This window comes from Eremothecium sinecaudum, chromosome VI (assembly GCF_001548555.1).
Source record: "Eremothecium sinecaudum strain ATCC 58844 chromosome VI, complete sequence".
Taxonomy (NCBI): Eukaryota; Fungi; Ascomycota; class Saccharomycetes; order Saccharomycetales; family Saccharomycetaceae; genus Eremothecium; species Eremothecium sinecaudum.
Window position 1 is genome coordinate 737,477 of NC_030897.1, and position 17,047 is coordinate 754,523.

The window sequence follows — 17,047 nt, forward strand, 5'->3', positions numbered from 1 at the left end:
GAATCCCCCCGGACTATGCACGCAATCTGTAGAGATTTATTATTATTTATTATTTACGTATTGTTAGCAATATTGTTATTGGATGATTCGTTTGTTTTCACATTTATTTTTGGAGAATTGGTATGACATGATTAAGGCTATAAATTTTTATTCGCTATTGTTATTGATATGGAGTCAATGACTGCTATAATGAAAACGAATTTACCCACAAACCTCATTTACTTGACGTAGGTATGAGATTAGAAGGCTTCATCTTACGACTATTTTTAAAGGTTGATTTTAATAAACATGGTTATTTACCTGGTGGAGGTTAGATTTACAGGTACAGCCAGTTCCTTTATTTCAAGAAGAAAGGAAATAGAGTGCACCAATTATATAAGTTATTTTACTCTTGACTGTTTACTCTTGACTGTATACGATTATTAACTTTTGTTCTTTTCTTAGCTTACAGATCAAGTTTCGTTCTTGTCGAGATAGGCAAAAGCCGTCGACAACGAAACAACAGTGCACCATAGGGGAATCAGTATAACCGTGCGAAAATCACTTGAAAACAAGATAGAAGCAGGGCGTGTGGTCTAGAGGTATGATTTCCGCTTAGGGTGCGGGAGGTCCCGGGTTCGAGTCCCGGCTCGCCCCTCTTACATTTTTGTTGATATTTATTTTTAGTAGCTACCGTGGCCAATCCCAGAAAGTCAGCAAAATCAAAGTTACAATTTTGAAGTTTATCTTTCATTCAACAGGTACTTAATGAAGCCACATCATGCCATACAGCCAAATATGTGATCAATCAATGTGTTAGTTTTGTTGTTTATTTTTTTAAGAAAATACCGTACTTGAAGTTCAATGGGACAAACTGATCTGTATATGGCCTTTTTATTTACATTCCGGACATAAATACTATAGATCTATGTAGAATAGGTGTCTACACTGTAACAAATGACAGTAAGACATTTGTAACAGTACTATAAATATCATCAGCGTAGATTTGGTCATCGTTTAGTATAAGAGTGAAAAACTAGGCGGCATACGGACAGAGGCGTTTTAAAATTGTGGCCAAAATTTTAAATTCCCTTCCATGAAAACTTAACACAAGAGTGCACAATAGTGGCCCAACAGCGACAACTACTTACAGTAATATTTGGAACTATACCAAGTAGGAATAATCTATATCCAACCAGCAATATGACAAGAAATAGTGATACTGAAAGCAACGAGTGCAAGACGACTCCAACTCTTGTTGGTACATCCGTAAGAGATATCGACGACGCTCAAAACCCAGATTATTGCACTGAAAAAGCCCTGAGTATGCATGGAGAATCGTCTTCGCATATCTTAGAAAGGATCCATTCACATACGAATATTAAAAATCACTTGGATTCTTATGAAAGCATTCAAGATTTGAATCGTGAGGGTGCGCTATTAACTGACGACAATGATGTGGATTTAGAACAGCTTGTCACCGAGAAACTGGAAGGTATTTCCGCGCTAAAACAGCAGCTGACCAAGAAGAAAAACTCTCAGGCTTCCCGTGATCACCAACACCCCCCTTATCCACATAGTGCTAGACTTCGGAGCAGTGGAAGTAGCGTAAATGATCCATATTACAGCCATGTATCGTCTGAGAACTCAAACTCTAGTCTTGCCATTTCCACTGACCCTATTGAGGATTCTATGAGCATGGGATCTGCTAGCAGCCATCAACACACTGCTACTGAAGAAAGTACCGACACTGGTCGTATTAGAAACCTCTACGGAGAGTTCATCCCTAGCAGGTCCCACATCCCCCATTTGGCAAGAGGTGATTCCTACCAAAAAACTGGTGTGGAAGGAGAAGAACGTCTGGGCAGATCCTCAAACCGCGGGGGAAGCTCTTCGGCCGACTACTTGCGATCGCTTTCTCGTTCAATGCAAAGGGGCAACTCATTGCAGAGAAGCAATGCCAATGAACAACAGGATGATAAGAATATCACCTATAACACTAACAACTACATCATATCCCAAATAGAAATGGAGATGGCTCCTTTAGTTATTAGGGAAGATGAAGAAGATCGCTATAAGGAATCGCCTTCAGCGAGGCCTCCCCAAAGGTATTGATGATCAACACCACAATCCATCACAAACTGTGGAAGCCGCGTTGCCCCAAGTACATCAACAATCAGTCGAGGAGTTTCAATGCTCAAGCGGGGATGCTGATTTAAAACCGAAGGCTTCCCATAACGAAAAAAAAGAGGAGCATCCAATTGCAGCGACTGAGCAGGTCAAAATGGACATTGACTCTGATCAGCATGACAGAAGCGTTCCAGAAAATAACTCATCAAACCCCCAATCTGGGAATGCGCAAGAAAATTCAGCCCATGAATCCTATTCAACGCCAGAAACAGTTAGTGAAATGAATCAAAATATTACTGGAGAAGACCGGGAATTGCATGCTGGTGCCCGTAAAAAAGAAATACCGGAAGATGGAGAACCAAAAGTGAGATCAAAGTTACTGTTCGGCGAGGAAACCACAGTTGAAGGTCTGCAGAACCTCCAAGGGGCCGGGACTCCAGATTGCAACATCCAATTGGACCGTAATCTGCAAAAGCTGGCAGCTAGAGGCGCTGGTCTACGATCTGAGTTTCATGAACAAGAAAATGAAATCCCATTAGCGGCTAATACCCAGTGCTCGACCAAGGTGCCTAATCCCTCAAGTTTACATCCAGGTAGCCCAAAGCTTTGCATCGCACAGCCCAATTCTACAGTCAAATCAACCAAACTAACAACTAACCAAGTTGCTAGTAGTAATCAATCCCAGGATATTACCGATGATATTGATAAATTCCTAAATGAGTTACGTATGAATGACTCCTCGGCTCAGAAAATTCTGAAGGAGTTTGAGGAAATAGAAGCATCAACGCTAAGAAGTAAGCCTATTTTCTTATTGACATCTCTTGCCGGGGGTGGCTTCCAGATGCCATCGCGTACGAACAACCTAGCCAACATATTGTCGGCAAATAAGATTGAATTCCAATACCGTGACTGTGGAACTGATGAAGAAGCTAGAAACTGGTGGAAGAAACAATCTAAAGGTCGTACATTGCCTGGAATTGTCGTCGGAAATTCTGTTGTTGGCAATTGGCAAGAGATAATAGATGCGAACGAAAGTTGTAAAGTTCGCCAGGTCTGCGGGCTGCAGTACCTCTAGATTAACTCTCCAAAAATCGTATGATTTTTATTTCAACAGCCACTAAAGCCTATCTCCACAGAATACAATTTATTTATTTTATTTATCTAGCCTTATCAATGAAATTACACGAAGGAACTTAGTTTCTAGTCACGTGCTTAAGTCGGCGGCCCGGAGTACTAATCATCCTAAATCGCCTTGGGGGAATTCACCCTCGAACGGGAAGTAGAACAAAGAGCCCGTATTGTTCAATATGATGTGTTATCATATTGTAACAGCAATACCACCATGGGGTAGCGTACCTTTGTAAAATACGTTGAGCTCGTGGATAGAGCCAACATCATTAAAAAAAAAATCTGGGCTAACGCTGACCAATGGGTTGATAAGGCTATTTTCAGAAATAAGGTTCTCCCATTTGAACCCCTGCGTCATACCACTCGACAATGGTATTAGGCCCCCTTATTGATTGATAAAAATGGCGTCAGAGTTAAGTACGGCTTTCAATCAAAAGGCAAGCTTATGTAAGGATGATTCATGCATAGAATATGACGCTGAAGAAAATAAAGAAAATTTAGAAGCCACTCCCCGCAAATCTCTGGCTTATTGCGAATATGACATCCTAGAACTTATTTTCATTGTTTGCATTTTTAGAAATGTCTGGCTACGCATAATTACTGGCGTGGCGGCGGCAGACGTCTAATGACTTGGTTTTAAAAGCCCCTTCCAGTAATATTTTTACTTGGGGGTTTAAATATAAACTAAATATAATTTACTGTGTTATAAAGTACTTTGACCTTTTTTCGTAACTAGGTGCCATATAATAACGACGATAATAATACAATAGTAATATTAATTTTACTCTACAAAATTATTTTTTATCATTGTGCTTTGGTATTATAACTGGTGAATCTGTTTGGCTTGGTTTATTTTAATTTTTATTTCAGTTTGGTTTAATTTACAGTTTGGTTTTTGGTTTTTGGTCCTCTTTCAAAGGTTTAATATTGTAATCATCACATTATATTTCCGTAATTAGAACACGGTTGTTATCACTAATTCCAATACACGTTAAAAGGAACTTGACGGAAGATGCACCTAGCAGAAATAGCAAGGGACATCACGAGGTTCACTTTACAGAACGTAAATGATGCCATTTCGTTTAAGCCTCATCTCTGTCATGAGGTCCCCCCTAGGCATTATGAGACGCTGCGCCAGGAATATATCTCATTTACAGGTACTTCAATAAGAAAGAATAAGTGCAAGCTGTTTTACTTACCCACTAATGTCTCTGATGAATTGCAGCTGTTAAACTTACCCGCGTCGGAGTTGCTCAAGGTTTCGGCTGTAAAAGAAGAGGGCGAAGGCCTACACGAAAAAATGTACCAGGAAATCGACCCGCAATATACCGATGTCAAAACTGAGGGAGCGAATGGAACTACTGGCTGGGGTTATGAGAACGGCAACAGAACAGTATTCTACAAGAAGAGACTGATTACAGAGCTAGACTATGAAAATGTTAAGCGTGTGGAGAAGGCATGCCTATTAATAGCTTATGCCGCTGCCAATCAGTGCCTGCGCATAGAGACTTGTGATTTTCCTTCATGTTACGGGGGAAATAGTGCTTCTTTTACGGGCTACGATAGACCCATAGCTGACTACGATGAGGGTGATCGCAATTCTACTAATGGCGAAGAGTATTGTGAAGAGTGCGCTAGGAAATCTCTGGAACGTGGAGAGATGCTGGGTTTCCGTGAACTAGGTTATCTTATTAATATAACCCCTTGGCATTTCCACAGAGTTTTCAAAATTATTGCCGGACTTACAATAAGAGAATATGGGCAGCTTTGCTGCGATTTCCTAAAGGGCCAGGAGGCCATTCTGTTCAGGGTTCGCGATAGGGTATCATTCTTGCGTGATAGCGGAGAAACATTTTCTTGTTTGGAAGACGAGCAATTTACGTCTGATGACGCTGCAGTAATCCTTGGTGACTACCTTAACAATTTGGAACGCGGAAACAACGGTGTAGACATAGTTATTTTACCGGATTATTTTATTGATCCTAACAAGTCTAAAGAATTAAAAAAGAAGCTCAAAGAGCAGAAGTGTAATGGCTCCTGTGCAGATTCCAGTATTAATCGCGTTGAAGTACGTAAGCGCAGATACAGTCTGATGTCTCAGCGAATAATGGAGGCGTCCACTGCCAGTATTGAAAACAATCCTACGATTATGGACTGCCTCGAAAACAGTACACTGACGCGCGATGAGTATGAGCGCAGGCAAAAACAGAGGCATCTTCAACGCAGTAAACTCAAAAAGCGGAAGAAGTCTACAATAGTGGCCCCTTCGATACGAAAGCCAGATTTCCAACGGCGTCCGACAATGGATACTCAGAACATGTTGAAGAGCGCTGTTGTTAGAAGTAAATATAATGCCGCAGCCGCGGCTGCTGCGGCTGTTGCTGCTGCTGGACCACAAGAGCAATCTGAAGTTCAACATCAGCAGCAGCAACAACTACAGGAATCTGGTTCTGTGGCTGTGGCTGCTGCTGCAGCCGCCGCCGCTACCGACAGCATGTTTGTCTTTAGTGATGCAAATGTTGCCCCAGTAAACGAGCCGTCCGCTTCCTCTGCATCGTCCACCTCTTCTGCTCTATTGTCCAGCTACGAGTGCGAACACGATAGCCACTCTTTGGGACACTTTTCAAGTCCAACGCAGTCGGTCCTTGATTTCAAATTCCCAACTGTCATGAGCGGCGACGAAGCGCCTTCCGCATACAGCTCCTCGCTGGCCGTAGACGCTTCCGCAAATAACAATAATGCCGCGGTAAACAGCACAGCTAAAGGTTCCTCGGCAACTGGTATTCCACCTGTTCCGACTATGGATTCATCTTCTGAATCAATTACTGCGGACTTATTCGCGGACTCTTACAAATACACTCTGGGAGCGAGTCCGGCGCCCAGTGCACAGGCGGAGCGGACTGGCGCCGCAGGGATTTACTACGATTCTGGCACGCTACCGCCTTTCCCTGTGAACACAGACATAGAAGGGTCAGTGGGCATTACTCAAACACCAAGAGTAACTAGTTCTACGCCAGGTCCTAATACTAACTACAACTTTAACTCTATTGCTTACACAGGTGGCCCACAGCAGCAGATGCTTGATTTTGGCCCCTTATTTGGCGCCGGGATTCCAACATCTGCGTCTAACACGAATGGCGCCACTAATTACAATAACACCACTTCTCTGGGCTCTATGGACTATCTCATATCCTCCTCTACAGGTTTCTTTAAAGAAGATGAAGGTAACTTATAGAGTGCTGTATTAATAGAATACACTCATGTATCATACATAAATCAAATAATTTAAACCAAACCCCTTTTCATTTTTTTTACCCGGCCTGAAAAATCTTTCTTTTCGTCGCTTATCTTCGGCGGCAATACAACGCCCGGCACTTCAATTCCTAAAGCGATTCTTCGCCTCTTTCATGATGACTACAACGTGAAATTACTGCATTTTTTTAATAAGGCTGAAAACTGCTAAGATAATACACTAGAAACATGGTGCAGAATTAGATTACGATCTGGTGTAAAAATATTATAATGCGGATTAAGTCATCCCGATAGTATTGTCAAAATGATTAATCTAATTTATGGCGTTAGTAGAAATAATAGAAGGATATCGGAACATCACCGCAGCTAGTGAATCCAGTAGGTATTACATACATGTATATATATAAATATATATATATGTGTGGTATATATATTGTATGAAGCAGATCGGCAGTCAAATCCCAAAACGGGCTCTTATCTTTAAAACTTTAGAAGAACCGTTTCCCGCGCGCATTTTCCTGCTAAAGTAGCTAGCAGGATAGTCTTCTACGGCAACTGTGTATAGCCTTTCTATAACCATCAATAAGCAATATCTTGGCGCTCCCCATAAACTAGTAATCCAGCAGTGTCAGACTTCATCCCAAAAAACAATATTCGCATACAAAAATTTCAGCACATTTTTTCCTGTTGGATAATTTTGGTTCTATGCTGAGCTGACTACTTGACTCGCTAGGCGTTCCTACTGGTTTTTTTCCTAATACACTATATTAAGAATTGTAATACACCTATGAAACCTCCAAGCTTGTTAAACTTTGCCTCGTAATACGTGTACTGTATAAAGATATGTATATATATACCATAGTAGAGCCGATAAATGGCTTGAAACAACGGCAGTAGATTCACAGAACGTGAACAAGCGTCAAATTATAGAACCAACTGGTTGATCTACATTAGTCATTTATATCTCACGGAAGGCACGTACGACAAGAATCACTTTTTACTTGTGTTTCAAAACTAGATACAAAAGGAGGTTGATATCATTCCTTACAATTCCATAACGCATTTATAGCCAAGTGCATCACAAGGTAGAGTAGTATGACGAGGGATATTCAGAACCACCTATTGTTTGAGACGGCCACGGAAGTGGCAAATAAGGTCGGTGGTATTTATTCGGTATTGAAATCGAAAGCGCCAGTTACATGTGCCCAGTATAAGGAGCATTATCACTGTTTGGGGCCATTGAACCCAAATTCAGTGCAAATAGAGGTAGAGGCTTTTGACTGGGAATCGGATGATCTATGGACCGCCGAAATAATGCCAATAAAATGGACTTTGCATCATATGCAAGATAGGGGCGTGAAATTTGTTTATGGAAGGTGGTTAATTGAGGGTGCGCCTCGCGTTATATTGTTTGATTTGACTTCTGTAGGGCACTATTTGAATGAATGGAAGGCTGACCTTTGGCATAGTGCTGGTATCCCGTCGCCAGAGAACGACGCGGAAACTAACAATGCGATTTTGTTGGGATACACAGTTGCATGGTTTTTAGGCGAGTTGGCTGCGCAGGATCGTCAGCATGCGATTATTGCTCATTTCCATGAGTGGTTGGCTGGTGTTGCTTTGCCCCTTTGTAGAAAGAGGCGAATAGATGTAGTTACAATTTTTACTACTCATGCAACACTTTTGGGAAGACATTTGTGTGCAGGCAATACTGACTTTTACAACAATTTGGATAAGTTTGATGTCGACGCAGAGGCTGGCAAGCGCGGCATTTATCACTGTTACTGTATTGAAAGGGCTGCTGCACACACGGCAGATGTGTTCACTACTGTGTCACAGATCACTGCGTTTGAGTCAGAGCACTTATTGAAGCGTAAACCTGATGGGATCTTACCAAATGGTTTGAATGTGATAAAGTTTCAAACAGGCCATGAATTCCAGAACCTGCATGCGTTGCGTAAGGACAAGATTCATGAGTTTATTAGGGGTCACTTTCACTGGAATTATGACTTTGACCTAGATAACACACTATACTTCTTTATTGCCGGTAGATATGAGTACCGTAATAAAGGTGCAGATATGTTCATTGAAGCACTTGCTCGTTTGAATCACCGTTTGAAGGAAATTAATTCTAAAATGACTGTTGTTGCCTTTATTGTGATGCCTGCCAAAAACAGATCATACACCGTGGAAGCATTACGTGCACAGGCGGTTGTAAAGTCTTTAGAGAATACTGTTAAGGATGTTACCACATTGGTTGGAAAAAGATTGTTTGAGCACGCCATGCGTTATCCGCATAGCGGCAAGTCCGAGATTCCTACGGAGTTGGGTGAACTATTGAAGCCCTCGGATATCGTTCTCTTGAAAAAGCGAGTATTTGCCTTGCGTAGACCGGAAGGCTCTTTGCCTCCAATTGTCACTCATAATATGGTAGATGATGCAACCGATCCAATTTTAAACCATATTCGCCGAGTGCAACTGTTCAACAATTCCACAGATCATGTTAAAATCATCTTCCATCCCGAGTTTTTAAATGCGAACAACCCTATCCTGTCCCTTGATTATGATGAATTCGTTCGTGGTTGTCATTTGGGTGTTTTCCCATCCTACTACGAGCCGTGGGGATACACTCCAGCAGAGTGCACTGCCATGGGAGTTCCTTCTATCACTACAAACTTGTCTGGCTTTGGTGCCTACATGGAAGACTTAATAGAAAGAGACCAAGCTAAAGACTATGGTATCTACATTGTAGACCGCCGCTTCAAAAACCCGCATGAAAGTATTGAGCAGCTTGTAGAATACATGTTCGAGTTCTGCAAGAAGACAAGGAGGCAGAGAATTAATCAAAGAAACAGAACAGAAAGACTCTCTGATTTGTTAGACTGGAGACGCATGGGTCTCGAGTACGTCAAAGCTAGGCAACTGGCTATTAGAAGGGCGTACCCCGAAGAATTTAAGGCCCTTGTAGGAGAAGACCTGGACGATAGAAACATTGAGTCACTTGCCGGTGGGCAGAAATTTAAGGTTGCAAGACCACTTTCTGTCCCAGGATCCCCTAAGGATCGGTCTAGTTCCATGAGCGCGATCCTCATGACCCCAGGGGACCTAGGAACAATTCAGGACGCAAACAATGCAAATGATTACTTTCACCTTGCCGCTTCAAATGCCGATGAGGAAAGTGGAGCGGATGAGCAAGACCGTGGGCATTACACTTATACCTAACGGTGTAATGTCGTGCAATAATTCCTTTTACAACAATTTAAACCGCATGCATATATCGTAATTTTTTTTTACATATCATAATCACTGCGGCCAAGTCACTAAAGCATGCCATACTGACATCAAGACTTAAACCGTACCCGTAAATACAATCAATTTAGTTACTATCTTGCTAGAAGCTCATTTAACCTTTTACTGCGAGTTCTTTTCGCCAGACTGTACCGCTACCGTCCGACATTCTATGGTTTTCTTTAAGATATAGGAACAGTGTCTGTAACAGCTATTGACATTAAACAATCAAGCTAATAGTTAAAATAGGTTTATTAAGTCAATAAACAATTAATTCATTAACTCTAGTGGTCAGATAGACATGTTAGCTGTCCTACAGTAGAATGCTGACGCCTAAAACCCATACACTACACTGTGACTTTGGTGATTATTTTATTGGCATAATGAAAAGCAACTGGCTCTTTAAGGAGAGAGTGAAGGAAAGCCCATCACCTGTAAATTATCATTAAACGATATTTAAAGATTAGGAAAGCTTTTACTGGCATTGTTAATTTCAATACTTTGGTCTCTGAAACGTTTGGAATTGCGACATTGTCATGTTTTCTTGGGCATCAAAAGCGTCATCTTCCTCGCATAAAGAAAGTAAGAAATCTGAACCACCTAAACGTAAATCTTTACTATCCGAGAGTAATCCTATTGCCAAGTTATTCCAAAAAATGACTGCACAACCTGATTCCTATACTAATAAGCAGAACTATATCTTTGGCAAGACTCTTGGTGCTGGTTCTTTCGGTGTTGTTCGTCAAGCACGTAATATGAAAACTAATGAGAACGTGGCAGTGAAGATATTGTTGAAGCGTGCGTTAAAGGGTGAACAGTTGCAGATGTTGTACGATGAATTGGCAATATTAAGGAAACTAAAACATCCTAATATTGTCAAGTTTAGCGACTGGTTTGAGTCCAAAGATAAGTTCTATATTGTCACACAACTAGCAACTGGGGGTGAACTATTTGACAGGATCTTACAAAAGGGTAAGTTTACTGAACATGATGCTGTTAAAATTGTAGTGCAGATTTTGAGTGCAGTGAGCTATATGCATTCTAAGAATGTGGTTCACCGTGACTTGAAACCTGAGAATGTTCTCTATTTGGATCCATCAGATGATTCGCAGCTTGTCGTTAGCGACTTCGGTATTGCAAAGGAGCTATCGTCAGAAAACCAGGTGATCCATAGGGCTGCTGGTTCAATGGGTTATGTAGCTCCTGAGGTCCTGACAACGAGCGGACACGGTAAACCCTGCGATGTTTGGTCTCTAGGTGTAATAACGTACACACTGCTCAGTGGCTACTCCCCTTTTATAGCAGAAAGTGCAGATGGTTTCCTAGAGGAGGTGACTCGTGATGAAAACACAGTAGTATTCCACGCCCCTTACTGGAATAACATTTCTACAGATGCTAAAGACTTCATCCGTAGCGCTTTAATTTTGGACCCTAGCGAAAGACCTTCCGCTGATGAGCTTCTAAAGCACAGCTGGATTGTTGCCAAGCAGCCAAAGACTGATGACTTGTTGCCTAGTATCAAAGAAGGCTTTGACTCCAAGAAACTACGCTCTGCTATGCACATTGTTATACTAAACAACAAAATCAAGAAGCTAAGGCAAACTTACATCGCAGAGGACGGAGAGAGTGACACAGATATCGAGGAGAATAGTAGTTCCGACAGCACTATCCAGCGCACGGCCATAGAGTCCATCCAAAGCGCTCTCCGCGTCCTTTCCTTAAAACCACCTCATGAGCAAACTCCACTGGATAGAAGGTTAACTTCTGAATTAAAACAACAGGCGTTCGCACAGCTAGTACTAGCCGCTAAAGGGAACAAAGAAAGAGTTCTTCAATACCAGCAGTCCACAGACGGCAATTCAGATGATACTGGCTCCGATCCTCCTACTAGCAAGTAGTAATAATAACTTTTGTCACATGACTTAGGAAGACATCTGAAGCTACAACGACTGCCTCTAGGCATAAAATGCCCCATAAAATGACTGAATCTATAATCCTTATAATTATTTATAAACGTTCTATTCTCCGCGGTATTCACCTCCACTTCGTTCAGGGATCTAGACTATCATGTATAACGTGTGGCTAAGGCGCATTTTAATTTGCAATCAACATCGGAAGCCACACTTATCATCTAAACACAATTACTACGTTTCACGGTGACAAGCGTTGAAACCTATACAGGCCTCCACATTCAAACACAACTAGAAGTCATTATTGCGACATAGATCGACCATAAACTACACAGGATTATATAATGATGAGTCTATCCTAAATGTATAATGTATATAATTGCGTAGCCTGGCTCTACCGGTCGTTAGCAATATCGTACCAGTAACCCTTAACCTTGCGATGCAAGAATCATTGGAAACCGCAGGTGGTGAGACAGTGTCTCCACCGCAGGAATTAGTTAATAATCAACTGTTAACTATTGAAGAATATCAACAGCGCTACGATGATATATACAGTGGATTGGTAGAAGGAATGGAAGATGACTTAAAAGTTACTGGCAGGGACAGTGATTATAGTATTGTCAAGGATGATGCAATGAAATGGGCAGGTACAGAATTAATGGAGGATGGTGTGCTATCACGCCAGGTCACAAGCTTAGTTGCTAATAATTCAGACTTAGGATCTCGTATTCTATCCTTATTATTAGTATGCACAGGCAATTCTAAGGAGATAATTAAGCACATCAATGAGAAACATAGCCATGCGCCTGCGATTTCACATGGTAAAGGGCGGCTTGATGAGGAAGCACACGGAGGGACTAAGGATGACGAAGAGGAATTCAGGAGGCTACAGGAGGAGCGGAGGCGCCGGAATACGGAGGCGAGCGCTCGTTTTAGGATTCGTAAGAAACTCCGAGAACAGGAGAGGTTATCTAAACTTAAACAGCTGCATACTGAAATTTCAGGGATGTACCGCCGAATTGATGAATTAACGGAGGAGAATCAATATTGGAAGCAGCGTTTAGAAAAGTTGAATGAGAAGAAGTCAGCAGAAATGCTAGATAATATTAAGAAACGTAATAAGCGTATTGCTGAGGAAAATAATGCTGACAGCAACCAGGATTGTAATACAATATGTGCTAGTACGTAAAAACTTTATTAGTTATGACAGACAATATAGAACATCGTAAAATAATCGTATGGCCCGGAACTTTAAAACTATATAATGCTAGAATTGGCAAGTGGTGAGTGACTAAAGTAAGTCGTGCAAATGGCTTACAACTTCAACACCAACTGATATTAAAAATTGTAATTTGTATGTATACACTATGAAGCCTCCATTTTGCCCTGGTAATACGAAATCCTCTCCGCCCATTTCTTATTAATAAGGACCCGTTTGCGTCTAAGGTTTAGCAAATCATCCCGGGAACACCAGCCGCCCTTGGCAAATGATTTCTCCAAGAGTGAGAACCTTTCGTCTTCAATCATTTGCTGGTTGATTAGGATAGCGACATATTCCTGCAGTGACATCTTCTCTGTTGTGTTCGCGCTTTCACCACGTGCTTCGTAGGCCCTATCGCACCAGATGTTCGACTGCGTCTGAACTGGAGTTGTATTTTTGGCGCCAAAATCTTCGGTGATAGTTATTGTTGGTAACCTGTTCATAATTTCCTCAACATCTACCGTGATTTGAATGTCATCTGAGGATGTAGACTGCATGCTGTTTTTGATGCTGCTGTAGCTTCTCTGACGGTACTGAGTTGGTGATAGAACAGATCCTAGAGTCGCCTGGGTATTTTGCCTTTTAGGAATAAAAGGTTGACCTTTGTTACTATTTCCATTACCACCAACGAAGCGATCAGATTTTGTACGGTAAAGTGAAGTCTGAGATATCGACGTGCTGTCAATTGAAAGTCTATGCTCATGACCTTGTGAGTTAGGTGACCCATTAGAGTTACCATTCTCGAAAGAGTTCTGATCGTTATTGTCCGCACACGCTTCCAGAAATGGGTATTGTGTTGTTTGCTTCACTTCTGATGCTGTCCGTCTAGAAGGTACACGTTTTGAATATCCACCGCTTATTATCCTCGAAAAGCCTCTTCTTACTTTACTACCAAATGATGGGGCAGTAAATGAACTAACAGGAGAAAGGAGAGAACCAGCAGAAGATGTCCTTGTGGACACTGATGTCAGATCAGTGCTTTCAAAAGGCGTGATAGCTGGATGAGGGGACAATGAGGACTTTCTAGAGAGTTTACTACGGGCTAATGGTGATTTCCGCGGAAGTTTATCAGACGCTGTGTATTCGCTCAACGATCTGAAATCGTTTAGTCGTCCTAGGGGCGGTGGGCTGGATGCAGAAGACGGGTTAGTGTTATTTTCTTTAACAAAAGACGTTTTTCGTAGGATCACGCTAGAAGCACGAGCTAAAAGCGGTGTCTTTTTGTTTGATAGCGAGGATGACATGACTGTCGAGAAGTCATTTGACAGGTCTCCGTGATAATTCCCTGATATACCAATTTTACTTCTCTTGTTTGTAAAAAGCCAACAGTGGGGTTTGAAAAAGGATTCCTCTGCCGAGGTAGTTACGCCCGCGCTTGTAAATGTTCCCATGCTATTATGACTGTTATTCCCTAATACATTACCACTACTACTGCTGCTATGGCTCCCACTGCTGTTACCACTAGAATTGTTATTATGGTTGATATTTCCATTGCCGTTAATATTTCCATTCAGAACAGACAATGCACTATTATGGCTTCCATTACTAATTTTTCTTGCCGGGCTTCTTGGAAGCTCCTGTGAAATACTAAAATGGTGCGGTTCGGCAGACTTATCCAGAGTAGCATTGTAAGATGGTAATAGCACTGTATGCGCTGCATTAGAGCTACTCCTACTAGTTCGACCACCGGAAAATGAATCGGACCGGCTGTTGCTGGATATTGATTTGGAACTTCTCTGCGGTAACTGCGTGTCCTGTGGCTGCGGTTGTGAATGTGTCAATGGAGGTGATAAAGTTGCATTTTCTCCCCCAGAGTTTGAGTTGCTGTTGAAAGTGAACGATATTTTACGTTTCAGCGTAGTCATTGGTACTGAAACGAGAGGTGAAATCGGATGCGAGGAACCTAAATTTGAAGAGTTCTCCAGCTCTCCATTAGGCAGCACTGTTGATACATTTCCATTGTTATGGTCGTGGTTAGGAATCTCGAGCGCCTTTGAAAGATCAAAAGAAGTATCCGGATCAGCTGCCAGCGACTCTGCTGCTATCATCGATGGTGGCTCTGAATCTGCAAACGCCCTCGAATGTAGCGGCATAGGCTCCACAAGATGCGTTCCATCTATAAGGGTATCGGTATTAATGCGTAGAAGGCCTCCAGTCGTACTGCCAAGACCCAAACCCTGATGAAGTTCTTCGATATTCTCCTCCGGCTCTTCGGCTTCGGGCACAAAGACTGACCCGACATTAGCGTTGATATCAGGAAGTGGAGGTAACAGTACCTCCTCCCCGCTTCTATGTATTACGCTGGATTCTTCCTCGCTCAGTGGCTGCGACAACAAAACGTCAGCATGCCGCTTCACCGAATCTTGAGAGACTACCTTTTCCAGCTTCAAGTCTAAATCAAGCTCATGCTGTCCATCACTCATTTCTTCAACTGGTAGTCTTTCTTCTTGCTCTTGTAACCCTGTTCCGTGAACTAAACTTCCTCCAAACGTTGATGTAAGTGGCTGAGAAGTCCCACCGATCGCCGCAGGCGATCGTTTCTTCTGTTCAACCCCCTCGCTCATCCCTTGAACATATTCCGCGACTTCCTCCTCCTTAATGTCCTGAAGAACGTTACTCATATCTCAATATATCTAATCAATTGTAATACGCCTTCTTATAATTATTCCGCTCTAATAACCGTCTATTATCAACTTTTTAAAAAGCAAATACGCGATGACCTCGCTGCCTAACAAACAGAGTAAACAATACTCCACGCCAACAAACTTTAATTGCAGTAAGCTTCCTCAATAATTCGTTGCTATTATAAAGTAAAAAATGTGATCTCTAATAAACAAAGTCGTCTTAGAAAGTGTATTATAATATAACCAAGAAAAAAAAATAAATAAAAAATCAGAATAAATAAAATAAAATAAAAAATAAAAAAGTAAGAGAGCTGTCATAGATCTTATTTTCTTTTTTTTCGGTGAGAAGCAAACCTTCTAGGGGTAAACTATGCCAAGGACATATCGGTCAGGGATCTTATGATCTATGATTTACTGACACGTTAGCCTCTAGATTATAGTCTAATAATAGTACCTTTGTTATACACCAATATCTAATCACTTTAGGGAAAGTTAACAGTATAATAATAGCCTATACCGGGTAACGAGTAACGGGTGATATTGTCAGAGATAATTTGATTTAATTGCTAGTAGGCTAGTCTACATGAAAACGGTAACTATACACCGATAGGTATTTATTCGCCCTGCTTCTTCTTCTCGAACTCTTGTTGTTTTTCCTGTTCTATTTCTTGAACGTATGTGGTAATTTGATCTGTGGTTAGTGTGAGGATTTCAGAATTTGGCTTTACAACCGTGACTTCAATGTTTTTCGCGCCTGTCTGAACAACCTCGAGCAGAGCCTTGACGGTCAGCTTTACGCAGTCCTGCTCGGAACTGGGGGGGTTTTGCTTCAAGTAATTTTTTTCTAAAAACTCCCTTACAGTCTTGGAATTTCTTCCTATTGCCTGCGCCGACCAGGCAGAATATATACCACTGGGTTCGGTTTGATATAGTTTAGGACTATTATCCCTTGGGTCGAACCCAGCAATCAGCGTCGATACACCGAACGGTCTGACACCACCCGATTGGGTGTACTTTTGCTGTACTCCAGCTATGTAACGCGTCATGTACTCTACTGTTACTGGATCCTCCAAGGTAAGCCTATGTGATTGGGCTTCGACACGAGCCTTTTCAATTAGAATCCGCGAGTCCGCATTGAGACCTGCAAATGATAATATAACATGATTGTCGATCTTGGATACCTTGGATGGGGTTATACGTGGATCTTGAAGTTTTAGTGTTGATCTACGCTCGCATCCCAACACAACACATTCGGTACCTTTTACGCCCACTGTACATGTACCCCTCTTTACAGCTTCCAAAGCGTATTCAACCTGAAAAATATGGCCATTAGGTCTGTTAGGGATGCATTGTTAGTAAAACTGGGTTTACGCCCTAAAGGGAACCAAAGCTCCCAATTACAATATTCGGTTGTAAGTAACATACGAGAAAATAGATAGCGCCCTGTCATAACCACTCATGATCGTAGAACCTGG

At 41.8% G+C, this 17,047-nt stretch overlaps 8 protein-coding genes and 1 non-coding gene across 9 annotated transcripts; 7 read left to right on the forward strand and 2 right to left on the reverse strand.

The window, feature by feature from the left end:
• The first annotated feature begins 564 nt into the window (after positions 1 to 564).
• AW171_hschr63911 lies at positions 565 to 636 on the forward strand. The gene has a single exon. It is a non-coding gene; the product is annotated as a tRNA-Pro (tRNA).
• A 546-nt stretch (positions 637 to 1,182) lies between these two features.
• AW171_hschr63912 (uncharacterized protein) lies at positions 1,183 to 2,094 on the forward strand (the record flags this gene model as incomplete). The annotated part of the gene is made up of 1 exon (XM_018133423.1): positions 1,183 to 2,094. One exon carries the CDS (start codon positions 1,183 to 1,185, stop codon positions 2,092 to 2,094), a length of 912 nt encoding a protein of 303 aa, XP_017988912.1.
• A 169-nt stretch (positions 2,095 to 2,263) lies between these two features.
• Positions 2,264 to 3,184, forward strand: AIP5 (Aip5p; the record flags this gene model as incomplete). The annotated part of the gene is made up of 1 exon (XM_018133424.1): positions 2,264 to 3,184. The coding sequence occupies one exon, from the start codon at positions 2,264 to 2,266 to the stop codon at positions 3,182 to 3,184; it is 921 nt and encodes a 306-aa protein (XP_017988913.1).
• Positions 3,185 to 4,249: 1,065 nt separating this feature from the next.
• AW171_hschr63914 (HFR063Wp) lies at positions 4,250 to 6,472 on the forward strand (the record flags this gene model as incomplete). Its single annotated transcript, XM_018133425.1, has 1 exon — positions 4,250 to 6,472. One exon carries the CDS (start codon positions 4,250 to 4,252, stop codon positions 6,470 to 6,472), a length of 2,223 nt encoding a protein of 740 aa, XP_017988914.1.
• A 1,112-nt stretch (positions 6,473 to 7,584) lies between these two features.
• On the forward strand, positions 7,585 to 9,711 carry GSY1 (glycogen (starch) synthase GSY1; the record flags this gene model as incomplete). Its single annotated transcript, XM_018133426.1, has 1 exon — positions 7,585 to 9,711. One exon carries the CDS (start codon positions 7,585 to 7,587, stop codon positions 9,709 to 9,711), a length of 2,127 nt encoding a protein of 708 aa, XP_017988915.1.
• Positions 9,712 to 10,313: 602 nt separating this feature from the next.
• Positions 10,314 to 11,675, forward strand: AW171_hschr63916 (serine/threonine-protein kinase; the record flags this gene model as incomplete). The annotated part of the gene is made up of 1 exon (XM_018133427.1): positions 10,314 to 11,675. The coding sequence occupies one exon, from the start codon at positions 10,314 to 10,316 to the stop codon at positions 11,673 to 11,675; it is 1,362 nt and encodes a 453-aa protein (XP_017988916.1).
• Positions 11,676 to 12,126: 451 nt separating this feature from the next.
• MET28 (Met28p) lies at positions 12,127 to 12,876 on the forward strand (the record flags this gene model as incomplete). Its single annotated transcript, XM_018133428.1, has 1 exon — positions 12,127 to 12,876. One exon carries the CDS (start codon positions 12,127 to 12,129, stop codon positions 12,874 to 12,876), a length of 750 nt encoding a protein of 249 aa, XP_017988917.1.
• Positions 12,877 to 13,052: 176 nt separating this feature from the next.
• On the reverse strand, positions 13,053 to 15,569 carry AW171_hschr63918 (uncharacterized protein; the record flags this gene model as incomplete). Its single annotated transcript, XM_018133429.1, has 1 exon — positions 13,053 to 15,569. One exon carries the CDS (start codon positions 15,567 to 15,569, stop codon positions 13,053 to 13,055), a length of 2,517 nt encoding a protein of 838 aa, XP_017988918.1.
• A 617-nt stretch (positions 15,570 to 16,186) lies between these two features.
• PRE6 (proteasome core particle subunit alpha 4) lies at positions 16,187 to 17,032 on the reverse strand (the record flags this gene model as incomplete). Its single annotated transcript, XM_018133430.1, has 2 exons — positions 16,187 to 16,907; positions 16,998 to 17,032. 2 exons carry the CDS (start codon positions 17,030 to 17,032, stop codon positions 16,187 to 16,189), a joined length of 756 nt encoding a protein of 251 aa, XP_017988919.1.
• Between the last annotated feature and the right edge of the window lie 15 nt (positions 17,033 to 17,047).